At 48.7% G+C, this 26771-nt stretch overlaps 1 protein-coding gene across 1 annotated transcript in view; it reads left to right on the top strand.

The window, feature by feature from the left end:
* LOC103179649 (cadherin-7) overlaps positions 1 to 26469 on the top strand; it is a 54071-nt gene extending 27602 nt beyond the window's left edge. Inside the window, exons 5-12 of the mRNA XM_042332323.1 lie at positions 2057 to 2224; positions 10312 to 10499; positions 13199 to 13452; positions 14926 to 15062; positions 16771 to 16892; positions 24216 to 24333; positions 24765 to 25016; positions 25835 to 26469. Coding sequence (XP_042188257.1) covers positions 2057 to 2224; positions 10312 to 10499; positions 13199 to 13452; positions 14926 to 15062; positions 16771 to 16892; positions 24216 to 24333; positions 24765 to 25016; positions 25835 to 26337 — 1742 coding nt within the window. The 3' untranslated portion in view covers positions 26338 to 26469. The remainder of the gene's footprint in view (positions 1 to 2056; positions 2225 to 10311; positions 10500 to 13198; positions 13453 to 14925; positions 15063 to 16770; positions 16893 to 24215; positions 24334 to 24764; positions 25017 to 25834) is intronic.
* The last annotated feature ends 302 nt before the right edge of the window (positions 26470 to 26771 follow it).

The following is a 26771-nucleotide window of genomic DNA, read 5'->3' as shown; positions in this document are numbered from 1 at the left end:
GCTTCCTCCCTTTCCTCCTTCAAGGCCGGTCTCAAAACCTTTCTCTTTGACCGTACCTTCAGCTCCCCTCTCGACTCTCTTCCCCCTCCTCGCTCCCTCCCTTCCCTCCCCTCACCCTGACCATTTCCCCCCTCCTCGCTCCCTCCCTTCCCTCCCCTCACCCTGACCATTTCCCCCCTCCTCGCTCCCTCCCTTCCCTCCCCTCACCCTGACCATTTCCCCCCTCCTCGCTCCCTCCCTTCCCTCCCCTCACCCTGACCATTTCCCCCTGCTCGGGTCATGACCCAACTGTGCAGCGCCTTGGGACGTCCTCCTGACGTGAAAGGCGCTTTATAAATGGAATCTTGTTGTTGTTGTTGACGTTAAAGATCCCGTGGCGCTATTCGAAAAGACAAGGGAGTTTCTCTCTCCCGGTGCCCTGGCCAACTATCCCTCAAATCCATTGCTGTTTGTGGAACATTGAGTGTGCAACTGTTTGACTGCATAATACAAAGTCACTACACTTTACAGTACATCCTGCAAAACTTTTTGAGACGTCACTCCCGACTCAAAAGGTGCAATGACAGTTGTGTGGAATTATTATTATTATTTGGGGTGGCGGGGTGGGGGGGGGGGGGGGCGGGGGATTGTTACCGTGTAGGAACTGCTTCGCTGAAAGAACTTGTTAGCCCTGTGTTTTGCTTTGAGGTCATAATTCTTTGCTTCAAAAAAAATATTCGCAAGGTGCTGTCAGTGAGCCAGAGACTGTTTGTCCTCGCTGGACAAGCAGCGGGAAAGCTTGTCAGACAGCGCTATCAATGGCAAGCTACGCGGTTTTAGGTGGTTAAACTCCAGCAGTTACCCCAACGCACACTCTGAGGTCCCCCCAAGCCTTGGTTCCTGCCAACCTGTGCCTAATACTTTCCGGAAGTTTTGTCACCCCCCAAAAATATTTCGCCCACAAAAATATACAGTCAATTCATTTTACAGTATATTCTGTGAAGTTCTTCGAGACGCCTTGAAGACGTGATGCTAGGATTATTATTATTATTAATAAGGTCAGCAGGATGTGGCCCTCCAGGGAGAGAGAGAGAGAGAGAGAGAGTGTGTGTTTCGTTCCAACAATCTATCTACACCGTGCGTAGGTGGATTGTATGGAACTCTCAGTTTGGTTTGGATGCTCTTAAGCAACGGTGATGGGTTTCTGCATGTTTCCGACACCCGGCTGACCAAAAATAAATTGCTCTCGCTCGCTGTTCTTGGCTGACACATCGTGGTTTCCTAATAAGATGGAGGTGAAATCCAGCGAGACTCATAAATGTGCGAATTGCACTCCAAGGCGCTGTGAGAAATTGTGATTCCTGCTGTAGACAAGGTTGTGTCTCTCAACACTTTCTGCTTAGAGCCTGGAACAGCACTTCAATATTGAATTCTTGGCACTAATTTGTTTTTAATCATTTCATCTAAACGGGGGGAAAAAAAACAAGTTTCGAACTGCATGTTTCTCACTCTACTGCGTGCAGCCATTTACTGCTTTGGAGAGATTATTAGCACTCTTTTGGCAGCACATGCGATAATATGACAGCACTTAGCACTCGGAGCTGTAGTGCACAGCAGACGCTGTGAATGCCATTATATATATTTATATAAGGATATACATGTGGATTCCTGTAGCTCAGTGGTTAGAGCACTCGCCTCGCAAGCGAGAAGACCTGGGTTTCATTCCTGGGCAGGCTGAAACGTTAGGCAAATTTCCTTACTCCTCACGCCTCTGTTTACCTAGCAGTAAGCATTTTCCGGGGTGGGGGTGGGGGGGGGGTGGGGGTAATAATCCCTTCAAAAACAAATAATAATAATAATTTTGTCACTTCAATCCACGGCTGTTTGTGGGACACTGCTGTGCGCAAGTGGTTGCCACACGATTCACCCACAAAATACACAGTCACTCCACGTTACAGTGTATTCTGTGAAGCGCTTTGAGACGTTGAACGACGTGATGAGGCGCTACATCAAATGTAAGCATTGTTGTTAAGCATCGCCAGACCTGTGACCAATCCTTTCTACACGTGTCTTTCAGGAATAATCAGGACTGCTCTGCCCAACATGGACAGAGAAGCCAAGGACCACTACCTCTTGGTCATACAGGCCAAGGACATGGTGGGGCAGATGGGAGGATTGTCGGGAACCACATCAGTCACCGTGACCCTCAGCGACGTCAATGACAACCCACCACACTTCCCTCGCAGTAAGAACCTGTATTTGGTATTTGTGTCGGTGTCAGCCTGACTCAGTCGTTAAAACTCTCGCCTCTTGAGTTAGAAGGTTGTGGGTTCAATCCCCACGTCAGGGCTTGGAATCACATGGTCTAAGCTGACACTCTGATGCAGCGCTGGGGGACGCTTTGAAATATCAAAGAGGTGATAAAACACTACATCAAATGCAAGGATTATTGTTAATTTTGTCCTGTTCAGCTTGTTGTTGGAAGCTTTGCTTCAGGTGAGTAGGTGCAGTTTTTCAAACCGTGCTACCTGAGTATAAGATTATACTGCGAATAAGATTATACTCAGAACCATGTTTTATCTGAACTACAGGATTCTGAAGACCTGCAGCTCAGTGGTTAGAGCACTCGCCTCGCAAGCGAGAGACCTGGGTTCGATTCCCAGGCAGGGTGAAACCTTAGGCAAGTTTCCTTACTCCATAGATTTTAGATTCATAGAATGTTACGGCACAGAAGGAGGCCATTCGACCCATCGAGTCTGTGCGGCTCTTTGACAGAGCGTCACTTTCACTGACCCCAATCACCAGCTTTCTCCCCATAACCCTGCAAACCCGTCTTCCCCAGATACCTATCCAGTTCTCTCTTAAAAGCTGTTATCGAATCGGACTTCACTGCCCTTTCGGGCGGATCATTCCAAATTCGAACAACTCGCTGAGTGAAAACATTTCTTCTAACCTCCCCTCTGCTTCTTTTGGTAGATATCTTAAGACTGTGACCACGGGTCACAGACACACCTACCAGAGGAAACAGCTTTTCCTTATCTCGCCTGTCGAAACCTTTCATGATCTTGAAGACCTCTATCAGGTCCCCGCGTAACCTTCTCTGCTCTAATGGGAAAAGTCCTAACTTCTCCACTGTCCTCATAGCTAAGGTTCCCCATTCCTGGTATCATTCTCGTGAATCTTCTCTGCACCCTTTCCAGTGCCTTAATGTCCTTCCTGAAGTAAGGTGCCCAGAACTGGACACAGTACTCCAGCTGAGGCCTAACCAGTGTTTTGTACAGATTAACCATAACCCCTACTCTTATACTCTATGCCCCTACTAATAAAGCTCAGTACACCAAATGCCTTTTTTACTGCCTTATCTACCTGCCCCGCTACCTTTAATGAATCGCTTACTTGAACACCCAGATCTCTCTGTACGTTCACCCCCTTAAGATTGAGCTCCAAGTCTATATGGCCTCCTATCATTTTTCCTCCCTAAGTGTATCACCTCACACTTATCACCATTGAAATCCATCTGCCACATGTCAGCCCATTCCACCATTCTGGGAATGTCTGCTTACAGTTGGTTACAGTCCTCCTCACTATTTACTACCCTACCTCCACACGCCTCTGTTAACCTAGCAGTAAGTTGGAACCTGGTTGTTAGTTGATTGGCAGATTGCTTTTCTGGGGGTAATAATTCTATCTAAAAAATATAATAAATTAGTCACTTCAATCCACGACTGTTTGTGGAACACTGCTGTGCCCAATTGGCTGCCGCGTTTCGCCCACAAAACATACAGTCATTTCACTTTACAGTATACTCTGTGAAACACTTTGAGATATCTTGAAGACGTGATAAGGCACTGTATCAAATTCAAGGATTATTAATATAAAACATCCCAGCATATTTCACAAGAAATCTCTGTCTCGTGAGGTGAATGTGTATTCGTAGGTAAACTCAGTAGTCAATTTGCAAAAGCAAGGCGCTATATCAAATGCAAAGATGATTAATATTATACATTTCAAAAGGCCAATAAAAGACAATACTCCTACATTGGCTTTATTGTTCTGGGGTTTGTCCATGGCATACATCGATTATCAATACAAAAACAAATTACTCCAAATCAATCGGTAGAAATAAATATTTTATAAGGAGCATTGAATCTGAGCCATCAATCTTTTCGAAAGTATTTCATAACCTTGATCCTTGTTCAAAGGGAGAAAGGCAAAGCTTTGCAACAATTAATATCGCTGGGAATTTTACGTGTGTGAAAAACGGATATTTTAATGTGAAGGCCAGCCCTGTTGTTGTCAAAAAAGCACATTTTGTAACTTATCTAAGTAGAATAATACTGTGCCACATATTTGGTCTGTCTAAGGCTTTCTGGTATGTTATGTGGAAATTGTGATTAAAATAAGTATAGTGTTGTGGTTAGCGAATTCGCTTTGCATTTATTGTAGCACCTTATCACGTTGTTGTCACATCTCAAAGCGCTTCACAGAATATACCGTAATATGAAATGACTGAATATTTTTATGGCCGAAAAGTGGCAGCCAATTGCACACATCAGTGTCTCACAAACACAGTGGAGTGAGTGACCAAATTATTATTATTATTATTATTTTCTTGAGAGTTCATTACAGCCTGGAAAAGAAATCCACCAATCGACTAACAACCGTGTTCCTAGTTACTTCTCGGTAAAATGCGCGTGGGGTAAAGAAACTTGCCTCAAGTTATACCCTTCCCGGGATCGAACCCGGATCCTCTCGCTTGCGAGGCGAGTGTTCTAACCACTTTGCTACAGGACACCGCATAACCAGGGTAATCTCCTTAGGTTTTCAAAGCATGTTCTGTGGGAGTCATTAGGGCAGTATTATAGGAACACAAATTCATTGCTATCACAGAACCATGGTCAACCTGAGAGGACACCTGTCTTATTTAAACATGATGTGTTGGATTGTGAATTAGTTGGGGATTAAGCTTTGATTTAACCATTGAGATAAATTGTTGGACGCTTATTCTAAGTACTTATATGGGATTTACTTTAATCCTATTAATTTAAGAATACATACTTTGTGGAATTTCACGTATTTCTGTAGACGAAGCAGCACCTCAGTGATATGAAAGAGTCCTGTAGTGTATTAGTTAGAGCACTTGTTTTGCAAAAGAGAGGAACTGGGTTCGATTCCCGGGGCGGGAAGAAACCTTAGGCAAGTTTCTTTACTCCGCACACCCGGTTGTTAATCAATTGCTGGATCGCTTTAATAATCCCTTCAAAATAAAAATACTAATAATTTGGTCACTCAATTCACGACTGTTTGTGGGACATTGCTGTGCGCAATTGGCTGCCGCGTTCGCCCACAAATATACAGTCAATTCACTTCACAGTGTGTTCTGTGAAGCGCTTTGGGACGTCCTCCCGACGTGAAAAGCGCTATATCAAATGCAAGTATTATTATTTATTATTATTATTATTATTAATGTGAAGTCAGTTTTCTTGTCCTTTGCCAGTTCGCTGTTCAGCACACATCTCATTCCCTTGATCACGTACAGCTCCTTTCTGTGCACTGGAGGGAATGAAGACTGATCCATCTGTTTTACCTTCTTCATGAACAGCAGTAGCATTTGCAATCTCCAGTCAGGAGACCTACGGTCTCTGCAAGGAGGAATAAATTCATTACATGAGTTAGCGCCTCCATTGTAAAATGTGTTGCCTATTTCAATAATCACATCAGCTTCATCCAGTCCGGGAAATCTTGAAAAGTTTAATGATAGCAGAGAGCGTCCTAGTTTTGCTATGTTTGGCTTCATAAGGAGAAGCCTGTTAAAGGCTGAGTGTGTTAACCCGGCTCAGTGGGAAGCCCCCATGTCAGGACTTGAAATCACATGGTCTAAGCTGACGCTCTAGTGCAGTGCTGGGGGGCGTGTTGCATTGTCGGAGGTGCCGTCCTTCGGATGAGACGTTAAACCGAAGTCCCGTGGACATTAATGATCCCATGTCAGGACTTGAAATCACATGGTCTAAGCTGACGCTCTAGTGCAGTGCTGGGGGGCGTGTTGCATTGTCGGAGGTGCCGTCCTTCGGATGAGACGTTAAACCGAAGTCCCGTGGACATTAATGATCCCACGGCACAATTCGAAAAGGTAGGGGAGTTTGTCTCTCTCTCTCTTTCTCTCTCTCTCTGTGTCCTGGCTAACAATCCCCCTATAAAATTGGTCACAAATTGGCTGTTTGTGGGACATTGCTGTGCGCAAACTGGGCTGCCGCAGTTCGCCCAGGAAATACGGTCGATCCGCTTTACAGTATATTCTGTGAAGCACATTGAGGCGTCTCGATGACGCGATGAGGCGCAGTATCAAAACGCAGGGGATTGGGGGAGGAGGCGGAGGAGTGAGCTACGAGATCTTTTCAGTCATGGAGTCTTGCTTCGTTGATCCCTCTTCACCTCACCGGAGTGCTCTTCCATTATTAGCTTCAACGGGTCAAATTTGATCCCCTGCAGGTAATCTTTCACTTTGTGTCTCATTGAGTATTAAATATAGGACGTCGATGGATCTTAAGTTAGCTCTGAATTTAAATTGGCGTCAGTCCCGTTTAGATTGTCCAGATTATTGGCTTTGGAGGCCCCCAACGTGAAACTAGCTGCATTTCAATTGATTGCGTTTAGATTTCTGGATGGCTTGTGTTGGTCGGTGAACATTGGTGCATTTTCCACTGCACACACAATACAATACAATACAAAATTACATGTGTGTAGTGCCTTTCACATCGGGAGGACGTCCCAAGGCGCTGGACCCGGGAATTTGGACCCGAACTGGGGGTTGCGATCAGGGAGGTGTGGAGGGCCGGGAGGATAGGAGGTTGCCCAAAGGTGCAATCGAAGAGGAGACTCATAGCGAGCAATTTTAATAGTGTTAATATTCTCCTTGCATTTGATATAGTGCCTTGTAATAAACAATAATAATCCATATATTATTGTTAAACACTAATAATCTCTAGGGGTGTTGATTTATTTTGAGTGCGATGTTGGATCAGTGAAAATTAAACTCCTTGGCAGCAATAATATCAGTTTTGCAATGTTTCAGTCGTGTTTATCCTGAGGGGATCGCAGGAGTTGCCAATCAACTCCGTGCACACATCTCCTCCCATTCCTTCTTCGAACCCCTCCAGTCCGGTTTCCGCCCACAGTACAGAGACTGTGTTTGTGAAAGTCACAAACGACATCCTCTCTATCTGTGACCAGGGCTCCCTCTGCTCCTTGTCCTCCTGGACCTCTCCGCCGCGTTCGACACAGTCGATCACGCCATCCTCCTCCATCGCCTCTCCTCCATCATCCACCTCAGTGGGACCGCACTCCCCTGGTTCGAGTCCTACCTCACAAACCGCCAGCAGTACATCTGCACAAATGGCTTCTCCTCCCGCTCTCACCCGATCACCTGCGGGTACCCCAAGGATCCATCCTTGGCCCCCTCCTCTTTCTGATCTACATGCTCCCTCTTGGGGATGTCATCCGCAGACATGGGGTACACTTCCATGTATGCAGATGACACCAACTCTATTTTTCCACCTCTCTTTGCGACCCCCAGTCCCCTGATGTTCTGCCTGTCAGATCTCAGGGATTGGATGAGCGCAAACTTCCTTCAGCTGAACGTTGACAAGATGGAAGCCATTCTCTTCGGCTCTCGTCAACGTCTCAAATCTCACGGTTCTCACCTCCTCCACCTACCTGACCTACTCCTAAAACTCTCCGAACCCGTATGCAACCCAGGCATCAAGTTCAACATCCAATTATCCCTCCTCCCCCACATCCGGTCCCTCACTAGCACTGCTTTCTTCCACCTCCGACGCATTGCCCGTCTCCGCCAATACCTCTCCACCAAAGCTGCTGAAACTCTGGTCCATGCCTATGTACCTCTCGGCTGGACTACTCCAAAGCCCTCCTCGCTGATCTCCCCTCCACTACCATCCATAAAATCCAACTCATTCAGAACTCTGCCGCCTGCATTCTCACCCGCACGAAACTCCGCTCCCCGATCACCCCAGTCTTTGCCAGACTGCAATGGCTGCCTATCCCATAGAGGATCGACTTCAAGACCCTCACCCTTGTATTCAAGTCCCTGCACTCCTCTGCACCCCCCGACCTCTCTGGCCTCCTCTCTCCTCAAAACAGTACCTGTTGCCTTCGTTCCTCCAGGTCTGGCCTCCTCATCATCCCCCGAGTCCTCCGCTCCACCCTCGGCGGCTGTGCCTTGAGCTACTACGCCCCGAGGCTCTGGAACTGCCTTCCTCACTCCCTTCGTCTCGTTCCCTCCCTTCCCATTTTCAGGTCTCTGCTGAAGACCTTTCTTTTTGACCGCGCCTTTGGTCACCTTCCCCCCCCCCTCCCCCCGGCTCGGTCCCGGGATCCGTGACTGTGAAGCGCTCTGAGATGCCGTCCGGCGCTATATAAATCCAAGTTGTTGTTGTTGTTGTTGTTGTTATCTTCAGACTGACCTCTGAAATAGTGCAGAATTAATGGTCTGTTTTTATCTATCCTCTTTGGTGGGAGGAGGGTGCAAGTGAGATAAGCAGAGTCTCCTTGTAGCTGAACTCGCTTCAACAACATCAACAACTTGCATTCATATAGAGCCCTTGACCTGGGGTAGAGTCCTGGAGCACTTGAACCTAACCTGTTTGGCACTGGAATATTGGTGAGGACACTGGGAGAGAGAATCATAGAATTATACAGCTCAGAAGGAGGCCATTCGGCCCATCGTGTCTGTGTCGGCTCTTTGAAAAGATCTATCCAAATCAATCCCACTCCCCCGCTCTCCCCATAGCCCTGCAAACTTGTCCTCTCCAAATAATTATCTACTTCTCTCTTAAAATTTGTAATCAAATCGGCCTCCACCCCCCCCTTTCAGGCAATGCATTCCAGATCCAAACAACTCGCTGTGTGAAACAATTTCTTCTCATCTCCCCTCTGTTTCTTTAACAACTATCTTAAATCGGTGTCCTCGGGTTACCGACCCACCCGCCAGTGGGAATAATTTCTCCTTGTTCACCCTCTCGAAACCCCTCATAATTTTGAAAACTTCTGTTAAGTCTCCTCTTAACCTTCTCAGCTCCAAGGAGAATAATCCCGGCTTCTCTCGTCTCTCCTGATAACTGAAGTCCCTCATTCCTGGTACCATCCTGGTCAATCTCCTTTGCACTCTCTCCAATGCCTTGACATCCTTCCTAAAGTGTGGTGCCCAGAACTGAACACAGTATCGAGCTGAGGCCTAACCAGTGTTTTATAAAGGTTCATCATAACTTCCTGACTTTTGTATTCTATGCCCCTATTTATAAAGCCGAGTATCCCGTATGCTTTTTTAACAGCTGTTTGGCCACCATCAAAGATTTACTTATATGAACCCCCAGGTCTCTCTGTTCCTTCACCCCCTTTAAGATTGTACCATCAGCTTATATTGCCTCTCCTCATTCTTCCTCCCAAACTGCATCACTTCCCATTTCTCCACATTAAATTTCATCTGCCACATGTCAGCCCATTTTACCAGTCTGTCTATGTCTGTTTTCAGTCTTCTGCTATCCTCATTGTTTACTACTCTTCCTAGCATAGTGTCATCTGCAAACTAGGAAATTGTACTCCCTTTTCCCAAGTCCAGGCCATTTATGTAGCTCAAAAACAGCAGTGGTCCCTATACTGATTCCTGGGGGACACCACTGCCCTCTTCCCTCCAGACAGAAAAACAACTGTTCACCACCACTCTCTGCTTTCAGTCTCCCAGCCGGTTCTATATCCATGCTGCCACTGTCCCTTTAATACTGTGGGCTTTTATTTTGCTTACAAGTGTGGTACTTTATCAAACTCCTTTTGAAAAACCATATAAACTCAATTGCATTACCTTCATCCACCCTCTCCATTACTTCATCAAAAATCTCTATGAGTAACTCCCTTCTCTTTTCGCATAGCGCCATGGGATCTTTAACACCCACCTGAACAGGCAGATGGTCACTTGGCTCAACCTCTCATTTGAAGGACAGCACCTCCAACAATGCAGCATACCCCAGCACTGCATTGGAGTGTCAGTTTAGACTGTGTGATTCCAAGTCCCCACGTGGGGCTTGAACCCACAATCTTCTGACTTAAAGGCAAGAGAGCTACCACTGAACCAGGCTGTCTTGGCCTCACTTTGTCCATCTTTATATGATAACTGAAGACTTTCCTCTTCCATCATGCCTTTGGTCAACTCCCCTCTTTCCAGCTCGGCGTCAAATGCAAGTTGCCGCTGTTGTTCATAATGATGCAGTCGATCGCTGCAGAGCAAGCTGTTGAATGACTCACTAACTTTGGTCTTCGCAGAGGTTTATCAGTACAACGTGCCTGAGTCGCTGCCTGTAGCGTCAACAGTGGCCAAAATCAAAGCGTTGGATTCCGATGTCGGACGCAATGCTGAAATGGAATACAGGATCGTTGACGGGGACGGCCTTGGGATCATCAAAATTTCCACCGACCAAGACACTCAGGAGGGAGTCCTGACACTTCAGAAGGTACGAACACCAGACAAGGGTTATGAAAGGTAATTTCAGGAGGGACACAAGGAAGAGTTTCTTTATTCAGAAGGTAATCAATGACTGGAACTGGTTGTCAAGAAAGTTGCTTGATGCTGTGATGAGGGGACTGCAAATGAAAGGATCCGGGTTTGATTCCTGGGCAGTGCAAAACCTTAGGCACGTTTCTGTTGTTAGTTGGTTAGTCGATAATCCCTTCAAAATAAAAAAATATATAATTTGGTCACTCAATCCACGACTGTTTGTGGGATATTTCTGTGCGCAATTGGCTGCCGAATTTCGCCCACAAAATAGACAGTCAATCCACATTACGGTATATTCTGTGAAGTGGTTTGAGATGTCTCGAAGACGTGATAAGGCGCTATATCAAATGCAAGGATTATTATTATTGACTTCAGAACAGAAGGCCCCACTACAAGGAATTAATGGACGGTGTATAAACATATATTGCCCAGGGTGATTTGCAATTTCTCCAGCAAAAGCTCTGTTTAACCTGCTGTGCTTTTTTTTTATATGGCAAAACCATTTAAGGAATATTTGACAGCTTTCCCCTGCGGCCTTTTATGGGTCACGGAAAGGTTTACATTTCTTTTGCCTATGTACATGTATATACACTGCAGTTAGTTGAGATTAATTCACATACTCTAAGCTCCATCAGGAAGGGATGGAAGGCCTGGACTATAAGGAGCGATTAGACAAACTGGGTGTGTTCACACTGGAGAAGAGAAGGTTGAGGGGAGATATGATTACGGTCTTTAAGATTCTAAAGGGATTAATAATATCGACCATAATAAGCTGTTTTATCTTGTACTGAACAGTAGAACCAGAGTACACAGACTGCAGTTGAAGTGGGGGGTAAATTCAGAACAAATCTGTGGAAACACTATTTCAGTGAGCGAGCAGTAAACATATGGAACAGGCTCCCCAGGGAGGGGGTTGGAAGCAGAAAGTGTTGATTCCTTCGAATACAGATTAGATTTGATTTCCTTTTGCAAATAATATCTCAGGATACAGTGTATGATTTGGGACACAACGTGTGAATGCGACTGCCAGGATGATGGAGGGTGAACTCAATAGACCTTTCATCCTCTTTCATCTAGTATTTTTTATGTTCTGGAGGATATTGCATTGACGGAGGTGTCGTCTTTTGGATAAAACATTAAAAGTCCTGACTGCCCATTCAGGGGGGGTGTTAAAGATCCCATGGTACAATTGGCTGCCGTGTTTCGCGCTCAATATACACAGTTAACCCACTTCACAGTATATTCTGTGAAGCGCTTTGAGATGTCTCGAAGATGTGATAAGGCGCAAGGATTATTTATATTATTATTAATATCACTCGGCTCCAAAATTCCTCCCTCTTTTCAGCTTCCGGTTACCGTTAGGATTCCGAGTGCTGTGTGTTAGAGCCTGTTGTGGTATCAGCTGACTGATGAAGTTGTTGTATCGCATTGCCCTCAGGCAGGTCGGAGGCACAGATGGGAAACTGTAGGTGGGGGAGGCTGCAGTACAGATGGACAAGCAATGTGAAGCCTGACCTCTCACAGCCTGGTGTACCACAAGCACATTCGCTGACTGTGGGATGGCAGTAGTTTCACGTGGCGAAAATGTCAGTCAGTCGGTCAGTCAGTCAGTCGGTCGGTCGGTCGGTCGATCAGTTGGTCAGATGATGAGTTAGTCAATCAGTCAGTCAGTCGGTCAGGCTGTTAGGACCATTAGCGGCCTTTAGATGGTTTTAACAAAATGCATTGAATTGCACTCGGCTCACAGACTCTCTCCCCGGGTATGAAATGGCGACACGCAAAAATGCGATATTTCATAACTGATCCGATGTGCTAACGACGGGGGAATGGACACGAAAGTTGCTGCTTCGAATCTCTTAAGAAACATTCGCAGTTCAGCGATACTTATTGACTAGTTTGAGGCGTTCCGGTCTCCAAATAAATCGATCAACCACTGGAGTCCTGTAGCGTAGTGGTTAGTGCCCTCGCCTTGCGAGCGAGAGGATCATGTTGCTAGTGAGACGAGTGCCCTAACCACAACGCTCCAGGACTCCATAATAATAATAATAATCCTTGCATTTGATATAACGCCTCTTCACTTCTCAAAGCGCTTCACAGAATATACCATCAAGTCCAGTGACTGTATATTCAAAAACAATAATAAATTGGTCATTTTCAATCTACAACTGTTTGTGGGACATTGCTGTGCGCAATTGGCTGCCGCGTTCGCCCACAGATATACAGTCAATTAACTTTACAGTGTGTCCTGTGAAGCGCTTTGGGACGTCCTCCCGACGTGAAAAGCGCTATATCAAATGCAAGGATTATTATTATTATTATTATTTTGTGGGCGAAATGTGGCAGGCAATTGCGCACAGCAGCGTCCCACAAACAGCAGTGGATTGAGTGATCAAATTATTGTAATTATTTTATTTTTTTGAAGGGATTATCAGCCCCGGCAAAAGCCATCCGCCAATCGACTAATAACTGGGTTTCTACTTATTGCGGGTAAACAGAGGAGTGTGTGTGGAGTAAGGAAACTTGCCCAACGTTTCGCCTCCTGCCCGGGAATCGAACCTGGGTCCTCTCGCTTGCGAGGCGAGTGCTCTAACGACTAGTGTATTGTATGTGTTGGTGTATGACCCTGTTCCTCTCCTGTTGCTTGATGCTCTGCAGGAGCTGGATTTCGAGACCAGGTCTGGCTACAGCCTGAAGATCGAGGTGACCAACAGGAACATTGACCCGCGGTTCCTCAGCCTGGGGCCGTACATCGACACGACGGCGGTGAGGCTGACCGTGGAGGACGTCGATGAGCCACCGGTGTTCAGCTCTCCCGGCTACACCATGGTGGTTTCCGAGGCTGCCAGCGCTGGGACCCCCATCGGCACCGTCTCCGCACACGACCCCGATACAGCAAACTATCCCGTGAGGTGGGTTGGGGAGTCCAGTGGGACACAGCGCACAACAACAACACTTTACATTTATCCGCTGATGACTCAATCAGACTGACACTCTGTGTCGCCTTTGATTATGTTTAGCGATTCACCAGAATAACTCGGACAGTAAATAATAATAATAATCATAATAATAATCCTCGCAATTGATACAGCGCCTTATCACATCTTTGAGACGTCTCAAAGAGCTTCACAGGATACAGTATAGCGCCTTGAGACGTCTCGACAACGTGATGTGGCGCTATATCACACAAGAGGATTATTATTATTATTATTATCTTCGTATTACTCACCTCCTAACTGGTAACGCCGCTCACTGATACATTTTGCTTGAACAGCCTCTGGCAGCGAGTTCCACATTCTCACCAGCCTCTGTGTGAAGCAGTTCCTCCGAAACTCCCTGAACATCTGGCTACCGCTGGCTGCCTTGTATTTGTGCCCTTGCTTACGATATCAGTGCTCATTACAATAGTAATCCGTGCATTTGATGTGGAGCTTTATCACGTCGTTGAGAAGTCTCAAAGCGCTTCACAGGATATACTGAAAAGTGAATTAACTGCGTATTTTGTGGGCGAAACACAGCAGCGTCCCACAAACAGTCGTGGATTGACACATCTCATTACATACGCTTCCCAGGTAATTGTTATCAGGTGCGGGGCTGTATATTAGTGAGGCTCCAGAGCTCAATTTCTTTATTGGTCGGCTATTAATGGATGCATGTGTTATGGACTTTTATGGCTTTATCTAATCTATCGTAACTTTTATAAAATATCAGTCCCCATAGATCCTGAATTATAAATATCATTTCGACTCCATTTAATGTTATTGCAATAACTGTCCGCTTGCTTCGAGGCTGATGCCATGTTGATGGCGTTTCGCCCACAAAATATACACGGTCAGTTCAGTTTAGAGTGTGTTCTTGAGACGTCCTGAAGATGTGAGTGTTCCTCTGTGTGGGACAGACGTTACACTACTTCATTGACACTAACGCTACCCCTCGTCTCTGCTCGACTGGCTCCGGCCTTCCTGCTTGTCCCTCGTGCCCTCTGTTCCACCATCGATGGCCGCGCTTTCAGCCACTTCACCCCCAAACCTCTGGAAGACTCCTCTCCCTCTATCCCTCCGCCTTGCACCCCTTCTTTCTCCATCTTCAGGTCACACCTGAAGACCTTCCTCTTCGACCATGCCAATGGTCACCTCCCTCTCCCCCCCCGGCTCGGAGTTGTGCTCCACCACTGTCGAGCGCTCCGGGATGTTACCCTGTGTGAGAGGGCGCAATATAAGTCCAAGTTGTTGTTGTTTCACACAGTCAATTCGTTTTACATCATATCCTGTGGTGCGCTGTGAGAAATCTCAGCGACGTGACGAGGCGTTATATATCAAATGCAAGGATTATTGTTATTAAAATGATATATGTGTATCTTTAGTTGTTCTTATTTTCCTTTTTAGGTATTCCATAGATCGCAACACTGACCTGGAAAGATATTTTAACGTCGATGCCATGTCTGGGATCATTACGATAGCCAAGACACTGGACAGAGAGACCAACGCAGAACACAACATCACGGTTCTGGCTATAGAAAGTCGTAAGTGACTCCCATTCAAATCATTTAGTTCCGTAGCTCAGCGGTTACAGCACTCGGCCTCGTCGCAAGCGAGTGGACCTGGGTTCGATTCCCGGGCAGGGCAAAACCGTAGGCAAGTTTCCTTACTCCACACACCTCTGTATACTTAGCAGTAAGTAGGAACCTGGTTGTTAGTCAATTAGCAGATCACTTTCCTGGGGTAATAATCCTTCCAAAAAAAAGAAAATTTGGTCACTCAATCCACGACTATTTGTGGGACACTGCTGTTAGCATTTGGCTGCCATGTTTCGTCCACAAAGTACATTGTTAATCCACTTTACGATGTATTGTAAGCCGTTTTTATCTTGTACTGAACAGTAGAACCAGAGGACAAACCCTTGAAGGGGAGTAAATTCAGAACAAATCTGCGGAAACACTACTTCAGTGAGCGAGTAGTAGTGAACTTGTGGAACAGGCTCCCTAGGGATTGTTTCGATCGTTTCAAGAACAAATTAGATAGATTTATGTCAAGAGAAAAAATCGTGGGATACAGTATATAGTTTGGGACATGACATGTAAATGTTACTGCCAGGATGGTGGAAGGTGAACCAGCAAATTCTTACGTATTCTTCGGTTCTTATGTATTCTGTGAAGCTCTTTGAGATGCCTCAACGACATGATACGGTGCTATATCAAATGCAGGGATTATTATGTTATATTATCATATATTGTATAATATTATTACACTTCTTCAATGCGGATAGCTCCTGTACTTGGTATTAATGGAATGCAAAGACCGCTTTATATTTAGAATGAATAATTCAATACAAGATATCTTCACAGGTTTGCAAACAAATCCTGCTCTCACAAAAATATAAATGCTCGAAGCCCGTTAAACACAGCTTGTCACTTGTTTAACAAATGATTCATTGTGCTTTACTTTTATTTGTGCTGTCAATATAGACAATCTTTGATCAGATTGTTTCAACAGCACTCTCGGCTCTTGAGTCAGAAGGTTGTGGTTTCAAGCCCCATGTTGGGACTTGCAATCACATAGTCTAAGCTGACACTCCAATGCACTGCTGGGGGGGATGTTGCACTGTCATTGATATCGCTGTCTGGCCAGCTTTCTCGCTGCTTGTCCAGCGAGGACCACCCTACCCATTAGGGCTTTGGCTGCGGGGTTAGCAGGAGCTGACGGGGAGGATTCCCTGCCTCCAGTGACTGATCTGCCCTTCCAGGTCCTGCCAATGAGCCGCCCTGGGCTGTGCTGTCATCAACAGTGCCCTGGAATACTGCGGACCTGCCTGGCTCAGGAACCGGATTGGAGACCGGCACAGAGGGGGGGGCTCGATTCCGACATTACGTTGCCAAACATGTCACCTTGGAGCCTGTTCAGCTCGGAAGAGCCCCTGCTTACCATGGCGGATAGTCCTAGTGACTGTTGTTCATGGACGTGTAAATGTTGATGGACAATTTGACGGGGCGAGGGGAGGGGGAAAGAGTATCACAGCCAAACCCAATAATAATTATAATCCTTGCATTTGATATAGCGCCTTATCACATCATCTGAAAGAGCTTCACAGAATATATTGTAAAGTAGATTCACTGTATATTTTGTGGGCGAAACACGGCAGCTGGTTTCCCACAAACAGTGGTGGATTGAACGCCCACTTACCACCCCCACCCTGCAAGGAGGAGATTGACCTTTGCATTGTTTCTCCCACAGAAAACCCTTCGCAGATCGGACGAGGTTCTGTCCTCGTACGCCTGGTGGATGTGAACGACAACGCACCTGAATTCCCAATGGAATACGACACGTTTGTCTGCGAGAACGCCAACCCCGGAGACGTAAGAGCCTTTACCTTTGCAGGTCGTTGCTCTCTGGTATCGTGCGGGTTGGGTCGTGTATTAGTGGGTGTCATGTGGAGTCCTGTAGCTCACTGGTTAGAGCACTCGCCTCGCAAGCGAGAGGACCTGGGTTCGATTCCCGGGCAGGGCGAAACGTTGGGCAAGTTTCTTTACCCCACACGCCTGTGTTTACCCAGCAGTAAGTAGGAACCCAGTTGTTAGTTAATTGGCGGATCGCTTTTCCGGGGATAATAATTCCTTCAAAATAAATAAAATTAATTTGGTCACTTCAATCCACGAGTGTTTGTGGGACGCTGCCGCACGCAATTGGCTGCCGCGTTTCGCCCACAAAATATACAGTCAATTCACTTTACAGTATATTCCGTGAAGCGCTTTGAGACGTCTCGAAAACGTGATACGGCGCTGTATCAAATGCAAGCGTTATTATTATTAATATACGTGGCAGCTCAGAGCAATCTCAATGCAATCTGCCCACGGAAAAAAACACGATCGCACCACGTTACAGGATCCCGTGAAGTGCTTTGGGACGTCTCGACGAGGTGATGAGGTGCTACAGTAAAATTTGCATAGGTCTTAGCTTTATGAAGCGTATAATTCTTTCAGCCTCTCTGCCCCCACCCACCCTTTGGAACTCCATCCCACAGTCCCTTCGCCTTGGCCCTCCCTTGGCTCCTTCAAGTCCTATCTCAAGACCCTCCTCTTCGACCGTGCCTATGGCCACCCCCCTACCCCACCCTCACAGCTCGGGTCCAAATCCCTGACTGTCCAGCGCCTTGGGACGTCCTCCCGGCATGAAAGGCGCTGCGTAAATGTAATTTGTGGCTGTTGCCTTATTTTTCTGCTGAACTGTAAATTCTAGATGCGAGTCTCTCGCGGAGTCTGTTCAGGGGAGGGAGGGGGGAAGCTTCACAATTGAAACAAATTACTTGCAAATGATGTGTAGATTGCCGCAAAGGGATTTTGTGCTTTTCCTGAAGTTCCTCCTGAAATGGCAGCTTTATGACTTTGACATGAACGTAAACAGCTATAATTACTTGAAATTATAGTGCCCTGTGTCTCCGGTGATTGCGAGTGGGGGAGGTGGGGAGGAGGCTGGTGAGACGCGGTAGGGGTGGGAGGGGGGGGGGGTGGGTGGGAGAGGATGAAGATAATATACGAGATAAAAATAAAGATGATTATTTGTAACGAATTAAAATTGCGCTCATTTGCGTTTCCCAATGACAGAGTGGTTGAGTGTACGAATCCCACACACGCACCACTCCCGGAAATGAGAAGCATTCCATTATTTTAGCCCGAACGCTAATTAACCTAAAATATCACTCTTGTTGTTTAACCCGCAAAATCCACAGTCAATCCACTTTACAGTATATCCTGCGAAGCGCTTGGAGACGTCTCGATGACGTGATCGATCGATCGACATTGGTAATAATGTCAATAATGTGATCGACATTATTACCAATGTCAATAATGGTAATGATAATCCTTGCATTTGATATGGCGCCTTATCACCCCGTTGAGGCGTCTCAAAGCGCTTCGCAGAATATACACTGTACAATGCCCAGTTTATCAGCCGCGGTTCGTTTGGTGGAGCGCAAAGCGATAGCTCGTCTGGTAAAGAGGGTTAGTCACTTTCTCGGCTTCTGGCTTCTGGCGTTTGATGCATTCGAATATAGCGCCTTATCACGTCTTCCAGACATCTCAAAACTCCTAAAGTTCCTATTTACGGCGAGGGAAGCAGAGGCCTGTGGAGTAAGGAAACTTGCCTAAAAAAAAGCCCTCTGCGCCCCCCCCCCCCCCCCCAGGGCTCGCATCAGGGCCCACCATGGTCCTGTTGGGTTGGCTGCCCCAGCCCCCCAGCCCATGGGATAATGCCATCCACCTGACCGCTCGCTCCCGGTCCCCGCGTGCGCACTATGGCTGCCGCTTTGACCCGAGCCCCCTCACACCCTCCCTCCCTCCTCCCTCCTCCCTCCTCTCTACCCCCAAACCCTCCCCCCTCTGCATCTCTCCCGCTCTGTCCTCCTCTCTATCTGTCCCTCTCGCCTTCTATCCCCACTTCACCCTCCCACAACCTCCCTGCTCTCCTCGCTCAACCTCTCCCTCCACATAAACTCCCCCACTCACAGTCACGGCCACCCACTCGACTTGGTGATCACCCGGGGCCTCAGTGTCTCGGATGTCACTATCACCGACAAGGCCATCTCTGACCACCACTTCCACCAGACCCACCACCATCTTCTACCGCCCCTGGAAGAAGTTACCCCCACAATCCCTAACCGCTGCCTTGGAGTCCTCTGAACTCCTCTCCCTCTGGCCTTCAACCCTCACCGACCCCTCTTCTGCTCTCACCCTCCTCCACACCACCCTCTCCTCCACACTCGACACTCTTGCCCCCATCACCTCCCGTACTGTCTCCTACTCTCACTCCTCCCCCTGGTTCACCACCCACCTCCGCTCACTGAAGAGCCAGGTGTTGGCCGCTGAACGCACTGCCTCAAATCTGACCTAACGTTCCACCGACAAATCTGGCTGAACCTCCTCAAAACCTACCGCTCCACTCCAGCCTCAGCCAAGTCGTCCTTCTACTCCAGGATAATCCTGGAGTCGAAGGACAACCCCAGGCTACTGTTCTCTACCGCATCCCGACTCCTCCGTCGCCCCCGCCGCCCCGCGCAGGTCATCTCCTCCAACCTTCACTGCGAGGAGATGCTGGATTTCCTTGAATCCAAAATCAAGGGAATTCGCTCCGCGGTCACTTCCCCTCCAACATCCACCCACCCCCCCACCCCCTCCCTCCCCCACTCCGACTCCTACCCATCCTCCCCTACATACATTCGTACCCGTTTCCCCACCCTCTGTCACCAAACTCATCCTATCCCTGAAACCGACCACCTGCTCCCTTGACCCCCATCCCCACTCCACTCCTTATCTCCCAGCTCCACCTCCTTGCCCCACATATCACAGACATCGTCAACCTGTCCCTCTCCTCTGGCTCTGTTCCCATTCCCTTAAAAACTGCCACCATCACTCCCACCTTGAAAAAACCCTCCCTTGATGCGTCGCAGCTATCAAGCTACCGGCCCATCTCCAACCTCCCCTTCCTGTCCAAGGTCCTGGAACGAGTTGTCGCCTCCCAACTGCGCTCTTTCCTCTCCACCCATTCATTATTCGAACCCCTTCAGTCGGGTTTCCGTGCTGCCCATAGCACAGAAACTGCCCTGGTCAAGGTCACCAATGACATCCTGACCATCTGTGACCAGGGCTCCCTCTGCCTCCTCGTCCTCCTCGACCTATCGGCAGCATTCGATACGGTCGACCACGCTATCCTACTCCACCGCTTGTCCTCCCACCTCAACCTTCAAGGCCCTGTCCTTGAGTGGTTTAGGTCGTACCTCTCCCACCGTCTTCACTTTGTTTCCACAAACAGCTTTTCCTCCACCCCCCCGCACTGTCTCGTGCGGTGTCCCTCAGGGCTCTGTCCTCGGTCCCCTCCTCTTCACCCTCTATATGCTCCCCCTGTGGTGACATCATCCGCAGACATGGGTTAACTTCCACATGTATGCGGATGACACCCAACTCTACCTTTCCTCCTCTACCCTCAACTCCACGACCCCCGATGTCCTGACAGCTGTCTGTCCGACATCGAGTCCTGGACGAGAGACAACTTTCTTCAGCTCAACGTGCGTAAAACTGAGGCCCTCCTGATTGGCTCACGTCAGCGCCTCCGCACCTCAGGCGCTGACAGTATCAGCATCCAAGGCCGCACTCTCCACCTCTCAAAGCCATCAGGAACCTCGGGGTTCTGTTCGACCCTGAGCTGTCCTTTCTCCCTCATATCCGCACCACAACTGGCACCGCCTTCCATCACCTCCGGAACATCGCCAGACTACGGCACTACCTCACCCCTCACGCGGCTGAAACTCTGGTTCACGCCTTTGTCACCTCAAGGCTGGACTATGGGAACTCTCTCCTCGCCGGCCTTCCCGGCCCTCCCTCCACACCGCAGGTCATTCAGAACTCTGCAGCTCGTGTACTGTCCCGCACCAGACACCGCGACCACATCACTCCCACCCTCGCTCCCCTCCACTGGCTCCCCATCCCCCAGAGGATCGAATTCAAGATCCTCATCCTCACCTACAAGGCCATTCACGGCCTTGCTCCCTCCTACCTCTCTGACCTACTATCCCCCTACCTACCTGCCCGTACCCTCCGTTCCTCTGGCTCCGGTCTGCTCCACATCCCCCGCCCCAACCGCCCTACCATCGGTGGCCTTCAGCCTCTCAGCCCCGAGGCTCTGGAACTCTATCCCCAGTGCCTTCGCCGCCTCCTCCCTTTCCTCCTTCAAGGCCGGTCTCAAGACCTTTCTCTTTGACCGTGCCTTCAGCTCCCCTCTCGACTCTCTACCCCCTCCTCGCTCCCTCCCTTCCCTCCCCTCACCCTGACCATTTCCCCCCTCTTGAGTCCTGACCCAACTGTACAGCGCCATGGGACGTCCTCCCGACGTGAAAGGCGCTCTATAAATGGAATCTTGTTGTTGTTGTTGTCTAAGGTTTCGCCCTGGCCAAGAATTGAACCCGGGTCCTCTCGCTTGCGAGGCGAGTGCTCTAACTACTGAGCTACAGGACTCCGAGTGCTGTATCAAATGCAAGGATTATTATCATTATATATATTTAAGTGAATAATGGAAGACTTGAAACGAATCACCGGGTACATAGTGGGACAGAGAGTCAATCGGTGTAGCAGTCTGTAGGGAGCCCAGACTGTTGAGATCCAGCTCTTGGTAACACCAGATCGACGTCGTTTGCTCCTTGTTGTTTGAATAATTTTTAATTAGTAGCACACCGATTCCAAGTCATTTAATCAGAATAATTGTCAGAGCTAAAAACATTGGAATTACTTTGTGTCTGCAATTGCCAAGGGCACTTCAAGACAACTCAGTAAATCCGCACAGCTCCTTGCAAAGTAATAATAATAAGCCTTGCATTTGATACAGTACCTCATCACGCCGTTGAGACGTCTCAAAGCGCTTCACGGAGTATATACTGTAAAGTGTAGTGACTGTGTGTTTTGTGGGCGACACCCGGCAGCCAATTGCGCACAGCGACGTCCCACAAACAGTCGGGGATTGATCCTACAGTTTCCGGGGGTAATAATTTCGCCCACAAAATCCACAGTCAATTCACTTTACAGTGTAACCTGTAAGCGGTTTGAGACGTCTCAACCCACGCGATAAGACGCTTTATCAAGTGCGAGTATTATTATTATTATTATTACAGTTGGTTAGAGCACTCGCCTGGCAAGCGAGAGGAGCGGGGAGAGAGCCCGCATTCCAGTCCAACAACCTATTTCTGGGATTTCATGTGTAGGTGGGAGGCGTGGAATTCTCAGTGAGGTTTGGAGACTCTTAAGCAACAGTGATGGGTTTCCGCTTGTGTCGGACACCCGGCTGACCAAAAACAAACAGGGACACTTATTATAATAATAATAATAATAATAATCCTTGCATTTGATATAGCACTTTTCACGTCGGGAGGACGTCCCAAAGCGCTTCACAGAACACACTGTAAAGTGAATTGACTGTATATTTGTGGGCGAACGCGGCAGCCAATTGCGCACAGCAATGTCCCACAAACAGTCGTAGATTGAAAATGACCAATTTATTATTGTTTTGTTTTGGAGGGATTATTATTAGGCTCTGTGTGGAGTAAGGAAACTTGCCCAAGGTTTCGCCCTCTGCCTGGAACTGAACTCAGGTCTCTCACTTGCAAAGCGAGTGCTCTAACCACTGAGCCACAGGACTCCACATTATTATTATTATTATTAGGTACTGATTTGTACACACACACACACGCGCGCTCGCAGACACGCACACAGACACATACACAAACACACACCCGCACACAGAGTGGAGGTGCTGATCTGTGACAACCTACTGATTACTTGTCTACGGTTGAAAGTGCCGAGGAATCAAAACGAAAGCTGAAATTTCTTTGCCAAGATTCCTCTCGACACCCTGGATGCGCAGCGATGCCCAAACGCCGCTCAACCGTACAGCCGCCAACAGCTGAAATGACACCATCTTATTTGTAAAAAAGCCATCGCTCGAAGAAGAGCTCAGTCCTTAGATGTAGTTGGAAAGGTCCTCGTAGTCGATTATCACCCCCAACCCTCGCCCGGCTCCACTGGCTCCCCATCCCCAGAGGTTAGAGTTCAAAATCCTCGTCCTGGTCTACCAAGCCCTCCACGGCCTTGCTCCCTCCTGCCACAACAACTTTGCATTTATATATTGCCCCTCACGTGGGGAAGAGGTTCCAGTGCATTTTGCGGCATTTTGTGACCTACTTCTGTGACCTGCTACCTCCATATCGGTCTGTCCGCTCCCTCTGCTCGGCGGGCTCCGGCCTGCTCCACCTCCTCCGCCCGTCCTGCCCCACCATCGGCCGATCAGGCCTTCAGCCTCTCTGCCCCCACCCTTTGGAATTCCTTCTCGCAGTCCCATCGCCTCACTCTCTCCCTTGCCTCCTTCAAGGCCCATCTCAAGACTCTTTTATTCGACCTCACCTTCGGTCACCCTCCTATCCACCCTCCTAACCCTCCATAACCCCTGATCGCAACCCCCAGCTCGCGTGAGTGTCCAGAGTCTTGGGACGTCCCCTTGACGTGAAAGACGCTATGCACATCCAATTTGTTGTTGTTGTTGCTATTTAGTCAGGAGAAGCCGTCCCTTCACACCCTGGCACCTCCGTACCTGCTTACTCCCCAACCCACTACCCGCTGCCTCCACTCGACTGGCTCCAGCTTCCTCCTCGTGCCCTCCGTTCTACCATACTGTAAAGTGGAGTGACTGTGTAGTTTGCGGGAGAATCGCGGAAGCCAGTTGCACTCAGCAGTGTCCCACAAACAGCCGTGGACCGAGCGACCAATTCTACTTGGAGGATTGTTGGCCAGGACACCGGCAGAGAGAAGCTCCCTTCTCTTTTCTAATAACGCCGCGGGATCTTTAGCATCCACCCGAACAGGCAGACGGGACCTCGGCTTAACATCTCATCCGAAGGACGTTGTCTCTGACAACGCAGCAATCCTCCAGCGCCATATTGGAGTGTGATTCCAAGACCCGAAGTGGGGGCTTGAGCCCACAACCTTCTGACTCAGAAACGAGAGCGCTACCAACTTGGGTGATCTACTCCTCTTCCTGTGTCGCTGTGACTGACACTGCGAGCCGGTGAAGTGGTAAATTTGACGGGGAGCGAATGGTAAGTGTCGAGACTGAAATCTTTCCTGACATCTCTCTGCTATTCACAGACAATCCAGAGGATCAGTGCGGTGGACAGGGACGAACCTCCGAGTGGGCATCGCTTTCACTTCTCCCTGGCTCCTGGAGCTGCCAACAACCTGAACTTCACAGTACAAGACAACAGAGGTAACCAGTGACCCCCACTACCCACTCCCCCCCCCCCCCCCGCCCGCTTCAGTGCTTTCCAGTCTATGCCCAGCTTTAAGCCTTACACAAGCGCGAGGCTCCTCCGTTTGACTGGCTTCGGCCTCCTCCTTGTCACCGTGCTTTCAGCCTCTGCGCCCCAACGCTGTGGAACTCTCTCCCTCAAGCCCTTCGCCTTACCCCCCCACTCTTCTCCCCATTTTCAGACTGAGGTGGATGGAGTTTTGTTAGGTCAGGGTATCAAGGGATATGGGGCAAAGGCGGGCAATTGGAGTTGAGGTACAGATCAGCCATGATCTTATAGAATGGCAGAACAGGCTCAAGGGGCTGAATGGCCTCCTCTTGTTCCTATGTTCCTCTGTTTCTATCTACTACAATGTCTATCCAACACGACCTTTTGTGCCTGTGTTTAGACAACACGGCTCTGATCCTGACCCGCAAAGCTGGCTTCAGTCGACAAGAACAGCCCATTTACCAGCTGCCCATTGTGATCGTGGACAACGGGATTCCATCACTCAGCAGCACCAACACCCTGACCGTCCGCGTGTGCGGCTGCGACGGGGACGGAGTGGCCCATTCCTGCAACACCGAGGCCTTTGTCCTGCCCGCGGGCCTGAGCACAGGGGCCCTCATAGCCATCCTGGCCTGTGTCCTTACATTGCTAGGTACGTGCTCACATTACCTTAACTCCTTTGCGCTCAACTCATTTGTGGAGTTCTGTAGCTCAGCGGTTAGAGCCCTCGCCTCGCGAACGAGAGACCTGGGTTCGATTCCCCGGGCAGGGCGAGATGTTGGGCTGCTGCGTCTCGCCCACAAAATACAGTCAATTCACTCTACAGTGCCTTCTGCGAAGCGCTTTGAGACCTCTCGATGACGTGATAAGGCCCTATATCAAATGCAAGGATTATTATTGTTATTATTAGTGTTTAGCTCTCATGGAACAGCAGTGAGGTAATTACATGTCGAGCCGATAATTCTCTGTCAGGGCATCGGGCTGTTGCTCGGCCTGGTATCTGCAGAATGAATGGTTAAGAAATAGAGTGAAGAAGCAATAAGTCATGTTCCTGAAGCCCGTGCTGAGAGATGGATCATTATGGAAATGCCTTGTAGTCATCACACTCACACACAAGTCATTTGTTGGCTTCACTGCTTAGATCTGCTAACACATTGACACAGGGCAGACCAGCTTGTCTCTGTGCATGTGTGCGGGGTGTGTGAGTGTATTTGCGTGTTTGTTTGTGATTGTTGGGTGGGGGGGGAGGGAAGATGCCTTTTGCTTCTGTTTAATTACTCCGGCCTCCTGCTTGTCCCTCCGCTCCACCATGGGCGGCCACGCTTTCAGCCACTGAGCCCCGAAGCTCGGGAACATTCTCCCTCAATCCCTCCATTTTGCCTCCTGCGTGAAGGGCTCTATACGTGCAAGGATTATTATTATTATTATTATTAATAATAATGTTGAGTGAGCCTTTGCTCTGTGTTGCAGTGCTGGTGCTGCTCATCGTAACCCTGAGACGCCGCAAGAAGGAGCCGTTGATCCTGGACGAGGAGAAGGACGTGCGGGAGAACATCGTCAGGTACGACGACGAGGGCGGGGGCGAGGAGGACACCGAGGCCTTCGACATGGCCACCCTGAGGAACCTCCACTTCATCCAGGACCCCAAAACCCGGCGGGACGTGACCCCCGAAATCCAGTGCTTCTCAAAGCTGGCCGGCGGGGGAGCAAAAACAGCCGATAACGTCATATTCCGGGAATTTATCTGGGACAGGATGAAGGAGGCGGACTCGGAGCCTTCTGCTCCACCCTACGACTCTCTACAGACTTACGCGTTCGAGGGCAATGGATCGGTGGCGGAGTCTCTCAGCTCCCTCGAGTCGGTCAATTCCGAGTCAGACCAGAACTACGATTATCTCAGTGACTGGGGGCCACGTTTCCAAAAGCTGGCTGACCTGTACGGTAGCAATAATAAGGAATGTCTCGGCTCTTAGTTTTTTTCCAGGTCAAACGAACGAACGAACGAATGAACCGAACGAACGAACGAACGAACGATCGCATCGATTTTTTTTTTGGAATAAGGTCACCCACCAAGTCACCCACACACCCGCCCACTCACCACTTACGCACCCACTCACGCACCCCCTCACTCACCCACCCACCCACTCACTCACCCACCCACCCATCCACACACCTACCCACTCACTCAATCACTCACTCACCCACCCACCCACCCACACACCCACTCACTCACTCACCCACTCACTCACTCACTCACCCACCCAATCACCCACACACCCACTCACTCACTCACTCACTCACCCACACACCCACCCACACACCCACCCATATACCCACCCATACACCCACCCATATACCCACCCAGCCTCACACGGTTTGAAAAACAAATGTAAATATTAAACCTTTT

The sequence above is a fragment of the Callorhinchus milii genome, unplaced genomic scaffold (genome assembly GCF_018977255.1).
Source record: "Callorhinchus milii isolate IMCB2004 unplaced genomic scaffold, IMCB_Cmil_1.0 Scaffold2, whole genome shotgun sequence".
NCBI lineage: Eukaryota > Metazoa > Chordata > Chondrichthyes > Chimaeriformes > Callorhinchidae > Callorhinchus > Callorhinchus milii.
Note: the sequence above shows the minus strand (reverse complement) of the source record. Positions and strands in the feature narration are given on the sequence as shown.